The sequence below is a fragment of the Dasypus novemcinctus genome, chromosome 16 (genome assembly GCF_030445035.2).
Source record: "Dasypus novemcinctus isolate mDasNov1 chromosome 16, mDasNov1.1.hap2, whole genome shotgun sequence".
Taxonomy (NCBI): Eukaryota; Metazoa; Chordata; class Mammalia; order Cingulata; family Dasypodidae; genus Dasypus; species Dasypus novemcinctus.
In genome coordinates, this window is record NC_080688.1 from 48,683,016 (window position 1) to 48,699,547 (window position 16,532).

The 16,532-nt window shown below is 35.1% G+C and overlaps 1 protein-coding gene across 1 annotated transcript in view; it reads right to left on the reverse strand.

Annotated features, from left to right (window-relative positions):
• Positions 1 to 16,532, reverse strand: part of CCDC178 (coiled-coil domain containing 178) — a 530,711-nt gene that overhangs the window by 144,115 nt on the left and 370,064 nt on the right. The window contains exon 20 of the mRNA XM_004479016.3: positions 2,718 to 2,867. Within this exon, the coding sequence (XP_004479073.2) occupies positions 2,718 to 2,867 (150 nt within the window). The remainder of the gene's footprint in view (positions 1 to 2,717; positions 2,868 to 16,532) is intronic.

Consider the following 16,532-nt stretch of genomic DNA (forward strand, 5'->3'; position numbering starts at 1 on the left):
TCACTTTGAGTGTTATTTTAAATTTTGAGGTCTGAGAGGATTTAGACTGGATTCTATTCTTTGATTACTTGTGAACAGGGCAAAAATAGTTTTATATAATTGTTTCTGTCTCTTTCTGGATTTTAAAGTGGCATATATCCATTGCCCCAAATTTAATAAGTACTGGAAAGTATCAGGAAGCACATGAAATAAAGCACATGTAATTTATCACCAAAAGACAAGGACTGTAACATTCTACATTTGAGTACTGTGTATCCAAAATTATGTTGAGGAAGGGGACATTATTTTTAATATTTAATTTGTTTGACTTCTCCATTCCATTATACTCCTGGCTTAAAATACACGGAAATATGAAAATGTATAATTTGTGTTGATAGAATAATAGTCTCTAAGAGGCACAAAACTTAAAATATATTTACCATGCTGCATGATCTGAAGTGATAAAATCAATCTAAAACAGGAAAAAGATATGCAAAATTTCTAAAAGTGAGATTCATTTTATCTGACAAGGGAATTTGGCAAGGGAATCAGAGGTTGAATGGTGCTTTAGTGTACCTAAAACTAAACTGGTCAAAGGATAAAATCCTGCTTATATGGGAAGTGCTGCAAGGAAATGGGCTAAAATATTAAAGGGTTTTCTCAATTTTGATGGTCAAATTCCATCCTGTAAGCAGTGCATTAGACACTAATGACACACGATTTCTCACTGACAGATTTAACAGCATCAATAAGGCCTCTCTGTCCATTGCAGCAAATTGATCCTACATGACACTGACAAGGGCAGCCTGCACTTAATGACCTCCACCGCTGAAGGATGAAAATGAAAAATGATTGGAAGTACAAATAAATCTTTGAAAGTTTCCCTGAAAGAGGTGTGCTAAAAATGATCTGTTTGAGAGATCACAAACATAAACCCAATCTTCTAGCCTCATTTTCTGTCTGTTCATACCAAGGTCTTTTTCCTTGTATCTTGCATCAAGATTTACTCTAATTCCGAAAACGAGATCAACACAATTTTGTTCTTACATTTATACTATGGAAATATTACTTTAGGGCTCCCTCTCAAAGGCATGAGTTCTTCATATTTATATAGGTATCTAAAATATTTGTCCTGTGCAACCAAAAGATTCCGTACAGTTAACATGTGTACATGAAATTTAGTTTTCTTTTCCCCTGATTAGAAAAGGAAATGCAATATAGCCATTGATTATGTTTTTCTTTCCCACTTTCAGAACAAATAGAACATGTTTAACTTCAATAACAATGTCAAATGCATGAAGTGATTTGAACAAATGCTCCATGGATACCTTGATGTCCTTTGAATCCCATACAATGGTCAGAGGGCACTATGATTTTGGCAGATAGTTGCATTCTCAATTTTCCAGAACACATTTAATTCTTGATCTACCATTATCTTGCCATTATTTCAATAACATTTTTAAGGGAAAAATAGATCCTTCTCTCCCCCAAGGCATTCAGAAGATTTAACTAATAAGAGAGTAGATGGGTGTAAAATAAGGGTAGCTGATAAGTAGCCCATTAGAGGAGCATAACAGTATTTAGAGTTGCATGCATGTCTTTAACTTCCAGGTAATTTATGGGTACATTTTAAAATTACATAATAATTACCCTATGAAGCAAATGTTAGTTTATAGATGAGAAACCTAAGGTCAGAAAGGGTAAATAACTGAACTAGCAATTGGTAGAGTTTGCACTCAAGTCCCAGGCTTCTGCCTTGCCATTAGTCCACAATAATGAAGCATACGTAGAGTACTGGAACTTCAAATTCCTAAGCCATAGTACAACCATACGGAGCATACAAATAGAAGAAAGTACTCATCAGTAGCCTACTGACTCTTAGACTAGGGGAACTGTTAAAAAATAATCATTCCTTTATTTTCTGAAATTTAAATTCTGGGAGAGAAAAAAGATTTGAAAGCCAATAATTTTTCTTCTGAGTATTGGAAGAAGAATATAAAGGAAGTGGCTATATCTTAATGCTCTAGTAATGGAGCTTTCTTTCTTCCTAATTCATAACATATTGTGTGTTTTACTTTTCTACTTTTAACATTATGGAAGATTTTACAAAAATATCTTCAGAATTTCCAGTGATTTCCAATAACCAGTGAATGTCAGATATTTCCCCAAGTTTCTAATTGGTCCCCATATCTATATAATAAGAAAATAGAAACCAAAATTTGTTACCCCACACTTAAGAGGAAGATTTAGAGGTCTAGCATGGGAAGTAAGTCACCTATACTTAGAAATGAAATTTGAAGTATATGATAATATATTCCAATCCACAAACCACAAAAATTTGGTATTGCAGATTACCATGACTAAAATCAGTAAAAAATGATTGATTGTGCCTCCTGGAGAAGGCAAACAATGAGCTGGCAGATGAGAGAACCATCGGGCGGTAGGTGGGGGGAGGAATAAATAAAAATAAAATACAAAAAAATTAAGTAAATAAATCTTTAAAAAATGATGGATTAAGAACTAAGGCTTTAATTTATCAATTATTCTTTCAAAATTGAATTTCAGAAGTTTTTTAAAGCGAATACACAATATTGCAAAAAAAAGAAAACATGCTATTTGTGACATGTAAGGTCCACCATCATATTACAGAGCCATGACTGACCACTTTTTACCTTTTGTAGTACTTATGTCAAAAAAAACACATTATTTTATAAAAACAAAATAAGAAAAACCAATACCTGTTTCTTATCTCTAAGTGAAGCTTCAAGTGATAACTGTCTATCATACATATTGAAATAATTGTCCTTTTCTGTTAAGAAATCATCCTGTGTCTTCTGATACTCTTGAGCTAAACGCAGATTTTCTTTTAGTGAATCTTCATGTGTTTTCTAGAAGATAAATACATATATATTATTAATAATTAAAATAAATTTATTTTAATTTTTACATATTTAGAATTAGCTAAAAGTTGTTTTATTATAGACTGTAGAAAAACATCAAAACAATTTAAAATGTTTCCCAATACCCTCCTTAGATTTAAAATTTTTCTTTCTTGATGAAGTTTTTTGTTTTGTTTTTGTTTTTTATACATTGCTATGTGAGTCATAAAAGTCTATCGCACTTTCTTTTGCTTCACTTCTTTCCACTGCTCCTTTCCCGGACTTCCCTCTATCATGCCTAGGGAAGTACCCAGTACTCGGAAACTTCTTCCATTTTCATGCACCCTTTTCCTTTCTTCAAGCTTCTGTGCTCAAATAGGTAAAAGATATTCGAGAGATTAAGACTCAGTCTCCTTGATGTTCAGAATGTTAGCAGCACTCATAAAAAACTTTCAAAACATAGAGGAGAGATGAATAAAAGATCAAGAACAGAAAATGCAACATCTAGAAGCACCCAGAGCCATTACTTGTTATTAGTATATTTTACTATATTAAAGGTTAAATCTGATTCTATGAACAGCTGAGAACTTTATAACACCCCCATGATCAAATAAACATATGTTAAATCTGATGCAAACATGTTAAAACATTTTTTTACAACATTATCCACTGGCAAACGGGGAAAAACCTATAATTTTTAATTAGAAGTATGAATTCAGTTTACTTGCTAATTCTCTGTACATTTCTACCAAAGAAAATTCTCAATTCTGTGGCTGCTTCAGAAAACATGGAATTTTTAAACAGCCTTATATAGTTTCAAATCTGTTAATCCAGCCATTCTACTCACAGAAATGTATCCTAAAAAAATATTTATTCATTCCAATGTTTATAACAACAAAGGTTTCAAAACACACAAATTCAGATTAATGATTAATAATGATTATGATTAAATTGTGTAGTTAAAGTGGTCACAAAATTATCATCACATCAAACCTTTAGCATAATTAGTTAAAAATATATTGTAGTATGACAAAGTACACAGAGGAAATGTAATTCAGCAGAAACACACCTGTACAAATATTTCTGTATTTACACCTTTGAAGATTTACTAAGGTTAACAAACATATTTCTCATGAAAGTCTATTATCCATATTGATCTCTAATGATTAAAAGTATTTTATAGCTGTTAAAAAGCAAAAATCATGAAATGAGAAACATTTTAAATGTCCTGTCATAATTCTGGCATAATAGTTTAGAAATTTCTATCTAGTAGATTTGCCTATAATCACCTAAATGTTCTAATGGGGGAGGAGGGAGGAATAATTTTGAATTTTTTTTAACTTAAGTACGACCTTGATATCCAATGTTTTAGTTACTTCTCTTTCAAGCCTTAGGTGGTTACTACAAAAATTTAATTTAAGAGGAATGCTACAGAAATTGTGGAATTTGCATCAAACATACTTTTGGAATTTAATCGGGGGTATATTTGGTAATGTACATTTTGCTCACTATGTTATATGTGCTTTTCTTTCCAAATGCAAATACTTTCCATTTCTGGATGACAACAGTTTTTACCTCTTTTATAAGCCATAATTGGAATAGATACGAAGATATCAAATTGTATAGTTGATACTCAAAACTCTGTTACATCAGTCATATTATTTTACATTATTGTTTTCCAGTAAGGAATGTGTTGCCTATCACTACATACTCCTGAAAGTCAGTGACCTTCAGATGGGCAATGAAGTTTAAGTTTTTATATTTTAAGTAATGGTATTCTGTTGATACTGAAAAAGAGTTTTTTTAATAATTGTGGTCCCATCTCAACTCTGACTCACTTACTTTTAACCAATGGCATTGAAACATGCAAATGAAACAAAGGGGGATGTAATTATTGGTCCAATAAGGTCTGGGAGGAAATAATGCTATCACAACTGGAAATTAAATAGCTTATAAAAGATAAACTGTGGAAGACATTTAATAAGGGCACAAAACTGGGGCTGAGGAGTGTGATACAAGGCTGAGAACACACAAAAAAATAAGGAACTAACATGAGAAATAAAATGACTTTCAAGAGCTTTGAAATTCAAATCCAGCTGAATCTTACCCATTGGCACACTGGCATATCTTTCTACTGATGGTGTTGGCTAAATGTGAACTTGAAAATACCATTAAAAAATATTTTTTAATCATAACCCCTATATGTTAAAATAATAGCACTCTGAGTAGATTTACAATATCATTTCATTTATTAATCCATTTGTTCTTTCAGTTATTTATTCAACACTATTTATTTAGTAACAACTGTATGCTAGACTCCAAGTTTAATGATGAGTTTCAAGGAACCTAAGGTTTAGTAGGAAAGATTTTTTTTAAAAATCACACAAATATATAAATAGAATGAGAATTCTGAATCTTTTGCATTTCCTTTTGTTTTACATTTTTATTAAATTCACACAAAAGGTCTAAATAAATATAACACTTTGTTAAAGCTACACTTACTGTTATATATTTAAGTTCAATTATTAATGCTTTTTATGATGATGAAATATTGGGAATATAGCTTGATTGATTAAGAGAAGAGACATAGTGAGTAACCTTCATTAGCTTCCATATTATGGTTATCTGTTATCTTAAATTACTTGTTAAACTTTGATATTTTGAGGACATTGTCATTTCTTGTTCTAATACTATATTAGAAAATAAAGATTATGTTTATAAAGGGCTGTACAAAGATTAGATTATGTTCTGTTCCTCACTAAGACATGTTACACAAAACAGTGTCTACTTAAGTAGGTTGATAGGTTCTCAGAAAACTCTTGAATGAATGAATGAATGAATGACTAAATGTATACACAGATTATGAGTTAGAAAATATATATATTTAGCACTTTAGAAACACACATTTTTTGGTCAAATTCTATTATATAACAGCCACCTATTATAATGAAGCACAGTCATTTATACTATTTCACTGTTTGAGAGGTGAAGATCTTATTGTAGTATATAAAGAAAATTGACACAATTTGTACTGAACACTATTCTAGAAAAATACCACTTTGTCCAGGCTTAGAAGGGTTCTTTATCTGGGGTGCACTACTGATTTTCACAAATTATGGGAACCCCTTGACACTGTACCCAGCATTTTTCTTGGGTTACCTAAGCAGCCTCTGATGCCAAAAACATTGAGAAACTATTACTAAACGAAAACCTAGCTTCCTCCTCTGTCACCAAAAAATGCTGAAAAATAAAGGCAGATTGAGACCCCAAAATATCCAAATAGTTCTCCATTTCCCGCCCCCTCCACCCCCCCCCCCACATCATTTTATTCTTTAAGTCATGGATTTTATCTTAGGAATTTTTTCATTTTCAGTTTAGCTTACCTTTTTTTCACCTTCTCCTTCCCTTTCTCACTGGGAAAGTGAGGAATAGAGAATTCCAGTCAAAGAGACTGGATCCTTTTTGGATGAAAACATAGAGCATAAGAACTTGGAAATAAGGCTGAACATGAGCACTGACTTCTGACTCCACACACACACGATAAGAACTGAGACTTGCACAATCACCTCAATGGGAAAGAATACTATCCAGAACAGCACAGCTTTATTGTGATTGCATGTAAGGTAGTAATATAGCTTAAAAAAGAAAGAAAAAAAAGAAAGAAAAAGAAAAAAGAAAGAATATGACACTCTAAAGAGGCTGTAAACATGAAAGTAAAAAATAAAACATGGCCAGTGCCTACCAAGAAACCCATAATTTTGACCTCTCTAATTCTGGTAGCCCTTCCATCTCCACTCCAGGAATCATTGCATTGGGTTACATTTAGCTTGATGACAATGACAATAAGATTTAGAATAAGATAATATTCTAATAACTAATAAACATTTTAATGTTTATAGTAATAACACTGAATGTTAATGGATTAAACTTCCAAATTAAGAGACACAAATTGGCAGAATGGATAAAAAAATATGATCCATCCATATGCTGTCTATAAGAGACTCACATTAGATCCAAGGACACAAATAGGTTGAAAGTGAAAGGTTGGAAAATGATATTTCACACAAACAGAAACCAAAAAAAGAGCTAGGGTAGCTATACTAATATCAGACAAAATAGACTTTAAATGCAAAACTGTTGTAAGAGACAAAGAAGGACACTATATATTAATAAAAGGGGCAATCTACCAGAAAGAAATAGCAATCATAAATATTTATGCACCTAGCCAGGGTGCACTAAAATACATGAGGCAAATACTGACAAATTGAGGGGAGAAATAGGCACCTCTAAAATAATAATAGAGGTGGACTTCAATATATCGCTCTGGCAATATATAGAACACTGAAACAAAGGATCAGGAAATAGAGAGAAGTGGACTTGGCTCAATGGATAGAGCGCCCGCCTACCACATGGGAGGGCCATGGTTCAAACCCAGGGCCTCCTTGACCCATATGGAGCTGGCCCACCACAGTGCTGATGTACACAAGGAGAGCCTTGCCATGCATGGGTCCCTTGCATAGGGGAGCCCCACGCACAAGGAGTGCACCCTGTAAGGAGAGCTGCACAGCATGAAAGAAAGTTCAGCCTGGCTAGGAGTGGCACCACACACACACGGAGAGCTGATGCAGCAAGATGACTCAACAAAAAGAGACAGATTCCCAGTGCCACTGACAAGAACAGAAGTGGACACAGAAGAACACAGAGTGAATGGACACAGAGAACAGACAACTGCGGGGGGAGGGGGTGAGGGAAGGGGAGAGAAATAAATAAAAAACAAAACAAAACAAAACAACTTCTTTAAAAAAGGAGGAAACAGAGATTTTGAATAATACAATAAATGAATTGACCTAATAGACATATATAGAACATTGCACACCCAAACAGCAGGATATACACTCTTCTTGAGTGCTCATGGATCATTCTCTATGGTAGACCATATGAGGCCACAGAACAAGTCTCAGTGAATTTAGAAAGATTGATGGGAAGCAGATTTGGGTCAACAGATAGAACATCCACCTACCACAACGGAGGTCCAGGGTTCAAACCATATGATGAGCTGGCCTATGAGCAGTGCTGATGTGGGTAAGGAGTGCTGTGCCACGTAGGGGTGTCCCCTGCATAGGAGAGCCCCTCACACAAGGAGTCTGCCCCATAAGGAGAGCCACCCAGCACACAAAAAAAATGCAGCCTGCCCAGGATTGGTGCCTCACACATGGAGAGCTGACGCAGCAAGATGATGCAACAAAAAGAGACACAGTTTCCCAGTGCCACTGACAAGAATAAAAGTGGACACAGAATAACACACAGCGAATGGACACAGAGAGCAGACAATGGGGGTGGGAGGATAGGGGAGAGAAATAAAATAAAATAAAGATTGGAATTATACAAAGCACTTACTTGACTACAACAGAAAGAAGCCGGAAATGAGTAATGGGCAGAGAACTGGAAAATTCATAAATAGACGGAATTTAAACAATACACTCTTATACAATAATGGGTCAAAGAAGAAATGGCAAGAGAAATCAGTAAATATCTCACGGTAAATGAACATGAAAACAGAACATAGCAAAACTTATGGGATGTAGTGTAGGCAGTGCTGTGAGGGAAATTTATAGCCTTAAATGCCTGCATTAAAAAAGAAGAAAGAGCCAAAATCAAATAACTAACTGCACACCTGGAGGATCTAGAAAAAGAACAGCAAACTAATCCCAAAGCAAGCATTAGGAAAGAAATAACAAAGATTAAAGCAGAAATAAGTGAAATTGAGAATTAAAAAAAAAAAAAAAACAATTCAGAGAATTAACAATACCACAGCTGGTTCTTTGAGAAGATTAATAATAAAATTGCCAAACTCTTAGCTATATAACAAAGAAAAAAGGGAGATGCAAATAAATACAATCAGAGACAAGAGAGGGGACATTGCCACTAATTGAACAGAAATAAAAAGGATTATAAAAGGACACTATGAACAACTATATGCCAACAATTCAGACAACTTAAAAGAAACGGATGAATTCCTAGAAACACACAAACAACTTACATGGACTCTAGAAGAAATAGAAGACTTGTACAGACTGATCACTGGTAAAGAGATTGAAACAGTCATTAAAAACCTCCCAATGCTGGGGGCGGGGAGTGGTGGGGTGGGGGTGGTGGGGTTGAAGGGGTCCTCATATATTTTTTTAATGTAATATTTTTACAAAATCAATTAAAAAAAAAAAAAACCTCCCAAAAAAGAAAAGCCCAGAACTAGATGGCTTCACAGGTAAATTTACCAATCATTCCAAAAATAAATACCAATCCTGCTTAAACTCTTCCAGAAAATTGAAGAGGAAGGAGCATTACCTAACTCACTCTATGAAGCCAACATCACTCTAATACCAAAGCCAGATAAAAATGCTACAAGAAAAGAAAATTACAATGCAATTTTTCTTAATGAATTTATATGCAAAAATCCTAAAAAAAAAAAAACTTGCAAACTGAATCCAACATCAAATTAAATGAATTATACTCTTTGGTCAAGTGGGTTTTATCCCAGAAATGCAAGGGTGGTTCCACACAAGATAATCCATTAAAATGATATACGACATAAATGAATCAAAGGAGAAAAATCACATGATCATCCTTATAGATGCAGAAGAGGCATTTAACAAAATCCAGCATCCATTCTTGATAAAAACACTTCAAAAGGGAGGACTAGAAAGAAACTTCCTGGACAAGATAAAGAGCATATATGAAAAACCATCATCCTCAATGCTAAAAGCTTTCCCTCTATGACCTGGAACAAGACCGGGATGCCCACTGTCATCACTCTTATTCAACATTGTGTTAGAGGTACTTGCTAGAGTGGTGTGGCAAGAAAAATAAATAAAAGGTGTCTAAATTGGAAAGGAAGAAGTAAAACATTCACTATTTTCAGATGACATGATCCTAAATCTAGAAAGTCCTGAAAAATCTAAAACAAAGTTACTAGAGCTAATAAATGAGTTCAGCAAAGGGATGGGATATAAGATCAACTCCCCAAAATAAGCAGTCTTTCTATACACTAGGAATGAGTAATACAAGAAAGAAATCAAGAAAAAATAGCGACTTAAGAATAAGATATCTAGGAATCTTATAAAAATTCCAATAATCTTTTTTGCAGACACCAAAAAGCCAATTATCATATGTATTTGGAATGGTCAAGATCCCAAATAGCCAAAAACATCTTGAAAAAGAAGAACAAAGTTGGAGGACACACAATACCTGACTTTAAAGCATATTACAAAACTACCTTGTGAAACATGGTGTTTCACAAGGCTAGACATATTGACCCATCAACGGATGGATAAACAAAATATGGTATAAGCATAGATAGAATATTTTTCAGCTGTAAGAAGGTATGACTCATGCTACAACATGATTAAACTTCAAGGACCTCATGTGGAGTGAAATAAGCCAGACACGAAAAGACAGATATTGTATGATCTTACTAATATGAGCTAAGTAAACTCATAGAATATAGGTTACCAGGAGATAGAATGTGGGTAGAGAATGGGGAGCTGATGCTTAATGCGTGCAGAATTTATAATTATAGTAGGTTGATTTTAATGGTATAGAAATGGACAGAGGTGATGGTAGTGCAATATTGTGAGTGCAATTAACTACAATGAAATATATGTGTGAATGTGGTTGAGAGGGGCAAGTTTTAGGTCATATATGTTGCTAGAAGGAATGCCCAAGGATAAAACATGGAATTGTATAACACAGTGAATCCTGTGGTGGTCATGGATTGTGGTTAATAATATAAATATAAAAATGATCTTTCAGGATCTATAACAAAAGCATGTCACTAGTACAAGGCATTAATAATAGGGTGGTATATGGGGGAAATTCCCCCTAAAGCAAAGTATAGAATATAGTTAACAGTTATATTTTAACATTCTTGCATCAATTGTAACAAAGGTACACACCAATGTTAAGTATCAATACTGGGGAATAGGCATGGGAATGATGCTATATAAATTATGTCTATTTTTCAATTAACATAACTCTGGTAATAAGGTAAAGGCGGGACAGGATTAGGTGTCTCAAAAGACAAGGTCTTTTGAACATCTTGAACATTATAGAGCTATATATTCTATAGGATATAAATGTGTCCTTTCTGTCATTAGATATGTTTTCTACATAGATAGAAGCCTTCACAGTAGCTAACAAAATATTCAACTGACCTCCAAGAACATCCAGCTACTTTATCAAATAAGATGACTAAAAGTTCTGGATTATATAAGCCATGCCTAACAAAAGAAAACAGGCTAAAAAGCCAATACCTCGATTTTAATGCTTGAACCTTACTCCTCTAATAATGAAACTAAGACAAATTATAATTAACATCTAATAGTTAAAGCATGAAAACCTCCTTGTTACTCAACTACGGCCTCTCTTTAAGCCAAACTTTGCAAATAAAATCAGTACTTTCCCCCCGATGTGGGATAAGACTCCCAGCGAGGTATTTGGAGAACGACCTTGATCAAAAGGGGGAAATATTAAATAAAATAGAAATTTTGTGGCTAAGGTATTTCAAAGTGAGTCAGGAGGTCATTCTGCAGGTTACATGTATGCAGGCCTCAGCCAGACTTCACAAACTGCCACAGTAAATAAAGCCTCAAACAAAAGTGCTCCCAAATGGCCCTAGGGACCTCCAGACACCACAGGCAAGCCACATGGCCACCTGAAATAAACCACCTCAGCAGGCTCTATCTGGAAATATATGAAAATCTATTTCCCCAATATAACATAGGTATACTCATTTATAATCTCCTAATCATGATTCTTCTATTTCTTTTATTTGAACCTATAGTTTTCAGTTTCCTCTTAAGTATATTTCTCAGAGACTTTAAGCCTTCAGATTATTTATATGCCAGTTGAGCCCTGAAAAGCAGCAGATATGCAGCCAACTCCTACTCTCCAGTTCTTTGGGTTTGCCCTGGACAACTAAGGAAATGATGGATGATGGACCAGCTCCATTCCCAAAGAAAGGAGTATCTTCAACGGCAAGCAAAACAATTGCTTTCCTCTGTCCCATAATATCTACGTCCTTTCTCAGCCTGAAGCAGTCAGAGTGGACATTGTCCCAAATCCCTCAAGACTGAAGAATGAAGAAAAATAAGGGGGGAGTGTAACCACTGACTACAGCTGATTTATTTTAACTGCAGTTTTTATCCTTTGTTAACTGAGTAACTTGTAACACTGGTATAAAAAATAAAATTTTAAACAAAAAAAGGATATACAGCCTCTGTCTGGTTCTCTCTTTTGTGACATTCACCCCTGGAAACAGCCATAGGGCTGTGAGTTATCTGGGCCACATACGGAAGGCCACCTGTAGGTGTTGCAGCAGGCAGACCTAGTTATGGTCTCTGCCAACAGCCAGCATCACTCTAACCCACAGTCTTCAAGTAATCCATATGATGGTCCAGAAAGTATGAAACAGAAACAAACCATTCCCTGTTGTACCCTGTCCAAATTCCCAAAACATAGAATTATGACTATCATAAATAATAGTTATGCCACAATGTTTTGGGATATTTTTATGCAACACACAGCAGCTGGATAACTGGATATCTTTTGCAAGTTTACATGACTAATAATTGGGGAGCTGGACGTTCCATCTGGGTGGATTGGCTCCAGATCCCACACTCCTAACCAAACGAGGTTCTTCCTTCATAAACACTAGCCAGCATTCTTGAACACGATGCAATGCTCTCTTCAGAGAACCCAGTATCATTGAACATTTAAATCAAATAACTGAATCCTCTTATTTTGATAGTCCATTTCCACCAAGAAACTGCTTTATTATAATCTGGCTAAACATATAGCTTGTTGACATAGAATGAGCTGCTAAAGGAAATGAGAATCTGTTTCCCTGGGAATCTATTTCTTATTGTTAAGTCAGTAAATGGTATACTTGTTATATAGAATCAGTCTGGTGATTTTTCATCTAAACAATTACATATTCCCTGATTTGATTAGGCTCGATGGGACCTGGAGGGACCAAGTATCTGGGCCTTCAAAGCTGAGGCCTATGCAACTCTGGTCCAGCCAGAGACACTTATCTGGAAGAAAGCCTAAATCCATTCAAAGTGTTTTTTTGAAATGTAAGGTGGACTTAATGGCAAAGGAGATTATAAGAAAAAATTGATTCACATATTCTGGAGAAGCTGTTATCTTTAAAACTGTGCACTGTATATATGTGTGTGTGTGTGTGTGTGTGTATGCAAGAAACCTACATGGCTACTTAAAAAATAAATTAGTCATGACATCTGTGATTAAACCTATGTTAATATGTCCTCTGGACTTTCAGTTACTCTTAACAAAGGCATTTGGATCCACTTCACCAACCAGAGGGATGAAATCCTCTTTCCAATTATTTATTGTAAGAGAGTTGTCATCTTTTGTCCTGATTCTAACTCTCCTGTCCTAATGTAATTATCTGTTGCTGTCTCAGTTGATCTTCTCTGATGATCTGTTTGTCATCTCCTGATGCTTGGTTATTAATAGTTTACTGCAGGGAGCTCCTTGTTTCCTTCCAACTTGCACTATCTGGCTGTTACTGCCATATCCATGTATTTATAAAGACTGTATCACACTTGGTTTAGCCTCCTGTTCGGAAACAATTGACTTCCTCCCAGAAATATCAAAAAATAAAAGTTGTACTGCTGGTATTTATCCATTTAATTCTGGAGCTTTCTCACATCCAGATTTTTATTCATTTGTTTGTTCATTCAATCACATGTTTGTAAGTTACAAACCCTTAGTAAGTTAACTCAGTCTATGGGTAACCTAAATATGAGATATGATCCCTGTCTACCAGGGATTACATGCTAAAGTGGTGAGAAACAAAGTGTAAAAAAGCGTATTTGGGGTACAATGGATCATGCTATAGAGCAGAGAATTAGGGTTAAAAAAGGCTTTATAGAAGTAATAATCAGTGACCTAAATCTTAGGAAAGCCCTTACGTGGCCAGGATCAAACCTGTCTTGGCACACGGATCAGTAGATATTTGAACAAAGTTGGGGAGTCAGGAAACAGTCTTGGCCCAGTGGTTAGGGCATCCGTTTACCACATGGGAGGTCCGCGGTTCAAACCCCGGGCCTCCTAGACCTGTGTGGAGCTGGCCCACACCCACTGCTGATATGCCACGCAGGGGTGTACCCCGCATAGGGGAGCCCCATGCGCAAGGAGTGTGCCCCGTAAGGAGAGCCGCCCAGCGCGAACGAAAGTGCAGCCTACCCAGGAATGGCGCCGCCCACAGTTCCCGTGCTGCTGACGACAACAGGAGCGGACAAAGAAACAAGATGCAGCAAATAGACACAGAGAACAGACAACAGGGGGTGGGAGGGGAATTAAATAAATAAATAAATATTTAAAAAAAAAAAAGTTGGGGGGTCAAAGTTAAGAAAAATATTTTCTTGGCACTTTCAGATTATTAGATTATTGTTACCTATGATTTGTGAATTAGACTCTCATGTTAAATTTCCTGCTATGTTCTTGACATTAAAATATTACTCATTGTGTAAACAATGAAGTGTATCCATATAGTTAATGCTCCAGTGATACACAGCATCCTAAATAATTTTGTTTCAAACACCAGAGTCTCAGTTGTATGGGATCCTGTACATACACATGTGCAGGCACTTCACCACTGGTTCTATACCATTAAATCCTCATAATCCTCATTTATGCCTGTGGCATATCTCTTCTAGCTTATGGCACTGGATTGGTACTTTTGCAGACAGTGATGCTTTGATGTCATGAAGGTAGGTATTGGAATTAAGACTGATTCATAGAATGTATAGGGGACAGACTTCAGAATAAATAAGACATGGGGACTCCAGTTCTCTTTCTGAACACTCTTGCCTCAAAAGCATTCCCTTTGATTCTTGGGTATTAGTTTACCGAACACAAATGTTTATGATTAAAATACATGTTAATTCTTTCACAATACGACAGACGTGGTATACTCTATTGGGTGAGTAACCTCTGTGTGCATAGAGGCATTATCACATTGCTGCTCACTTAAAATCTATATCCCAATTACAATCAAAAGCAAGAATTCTCCCCAGTGTTTCCAAAGAGCAAATCTGGAAGAATGATATGTGTCGATACCCTGAAGCCTCATAGGAACAAATAACTGTTTTAACTCTCCCAGGATCTACTTCTTTGTCTGTGCTGCCATGGAAACCAGTCTCTTGTCCAACATGAGTTCTCTGATAATATGTCTTAAAAGAACATCCCTGAATTTTAAATGAACAAATTAGTCCTTGGCATAAAGTTGTTATGTATCTCAAACTATATATTATCATGTTTGGAAAAATGCTATTTACTCATTTATTTGCAAATACTTATTGAGCAACTGATATATACGCAAAGCAGTATGGAAGACACTATCAGAGCCAAACAGCAGTTATAAGACACTGTGAGATAAAAGCCTGCCCCATGTCAGACCAGTCAATCCTGTCCCTGCCAAAGAGTCCAAAGGAATGCTTTCTTTAGCTACCACCCCCCAGCTTTCATATAGATGACTATACATAGGACTCTTAATGTAGCTCCATGACGGGATTACAAACTTAGCTACCTACCATGTTGATTTACTCATTAAGTTTACCAACGGGCATGTAAACATTGCCTCTGAGAACTAAGAGATTCACTGGGAATCCCTGAATACTTGTATTAACCCCATTTTTTCCTTATTTATCTATCTTTTATCTATTTTTATTCTGCCCATCATACATATTTGATCAGGCATTATTGATACTAGCATGGGACAATAAAAAAATTTCAGGTCAGGAGCTTGCGATCTGATAAGGGAATTGAGGCATTTACAAACCTAACTGCACTGTAATACATTATACAAGGAGATTAATTACAGACATATTGAAATCATGATAGCAGTTCCATGAGAGATCATTTATAGCAAAATGTCAAGGAGGAGTCAGTTTTGAACAGAGTCTTAAAGATATTTTAATGCACAGGGCACTGAATGTGTTCTCAGCAGCAAAACCTGGCCCAGCAATGTAGATATGAGTTAAATTTTATTTTTATAAAAGCCACCTGATTATTGTGGGTGTGTGTTTAAAAAAAAAGGATATTTACCTTTTTGCTGACTGATATTTCTCCTTTAACTACTCAATGACTTTAAAAGCCCAATACAAATTTCACTTATGTAAGCTATTAATTTCTATTTGATCCAATAGATCAAATAGAACTATATTTTGTCAATATAGTTCTATATTCAGTAAAAGTATTTGGTATATCTGATTAGAGAAACAAATTATGTATTAAGAAAGAGGTTAAAAATTCCTTTTGGGGAGCGTGTGTAGCCCAGTGTTTGAGTCCCTCCTTTCCACATATGAGGTCCTGTGTTTAATTCCGGGTACTTCCTTAAAAAAAAAATTGTGTTACTTTATCTATATCCTTGATGGATTTCTCCAAGTTAAAGTTCATTATTTAGATGGCTACATAAAAGTCTTTGTCACAATAATAATAATTCTTCTAAATTTATTTCTTTATAAATAAATTTAAAATTTAATACTAAATATATTTTTATTCTAATGATAGCTTCCTTTAATATTGTTTATGGTTGTTAAAGAGAAACATACTTGTATATTGTTAAATATTCCTATGCATTATCATAAT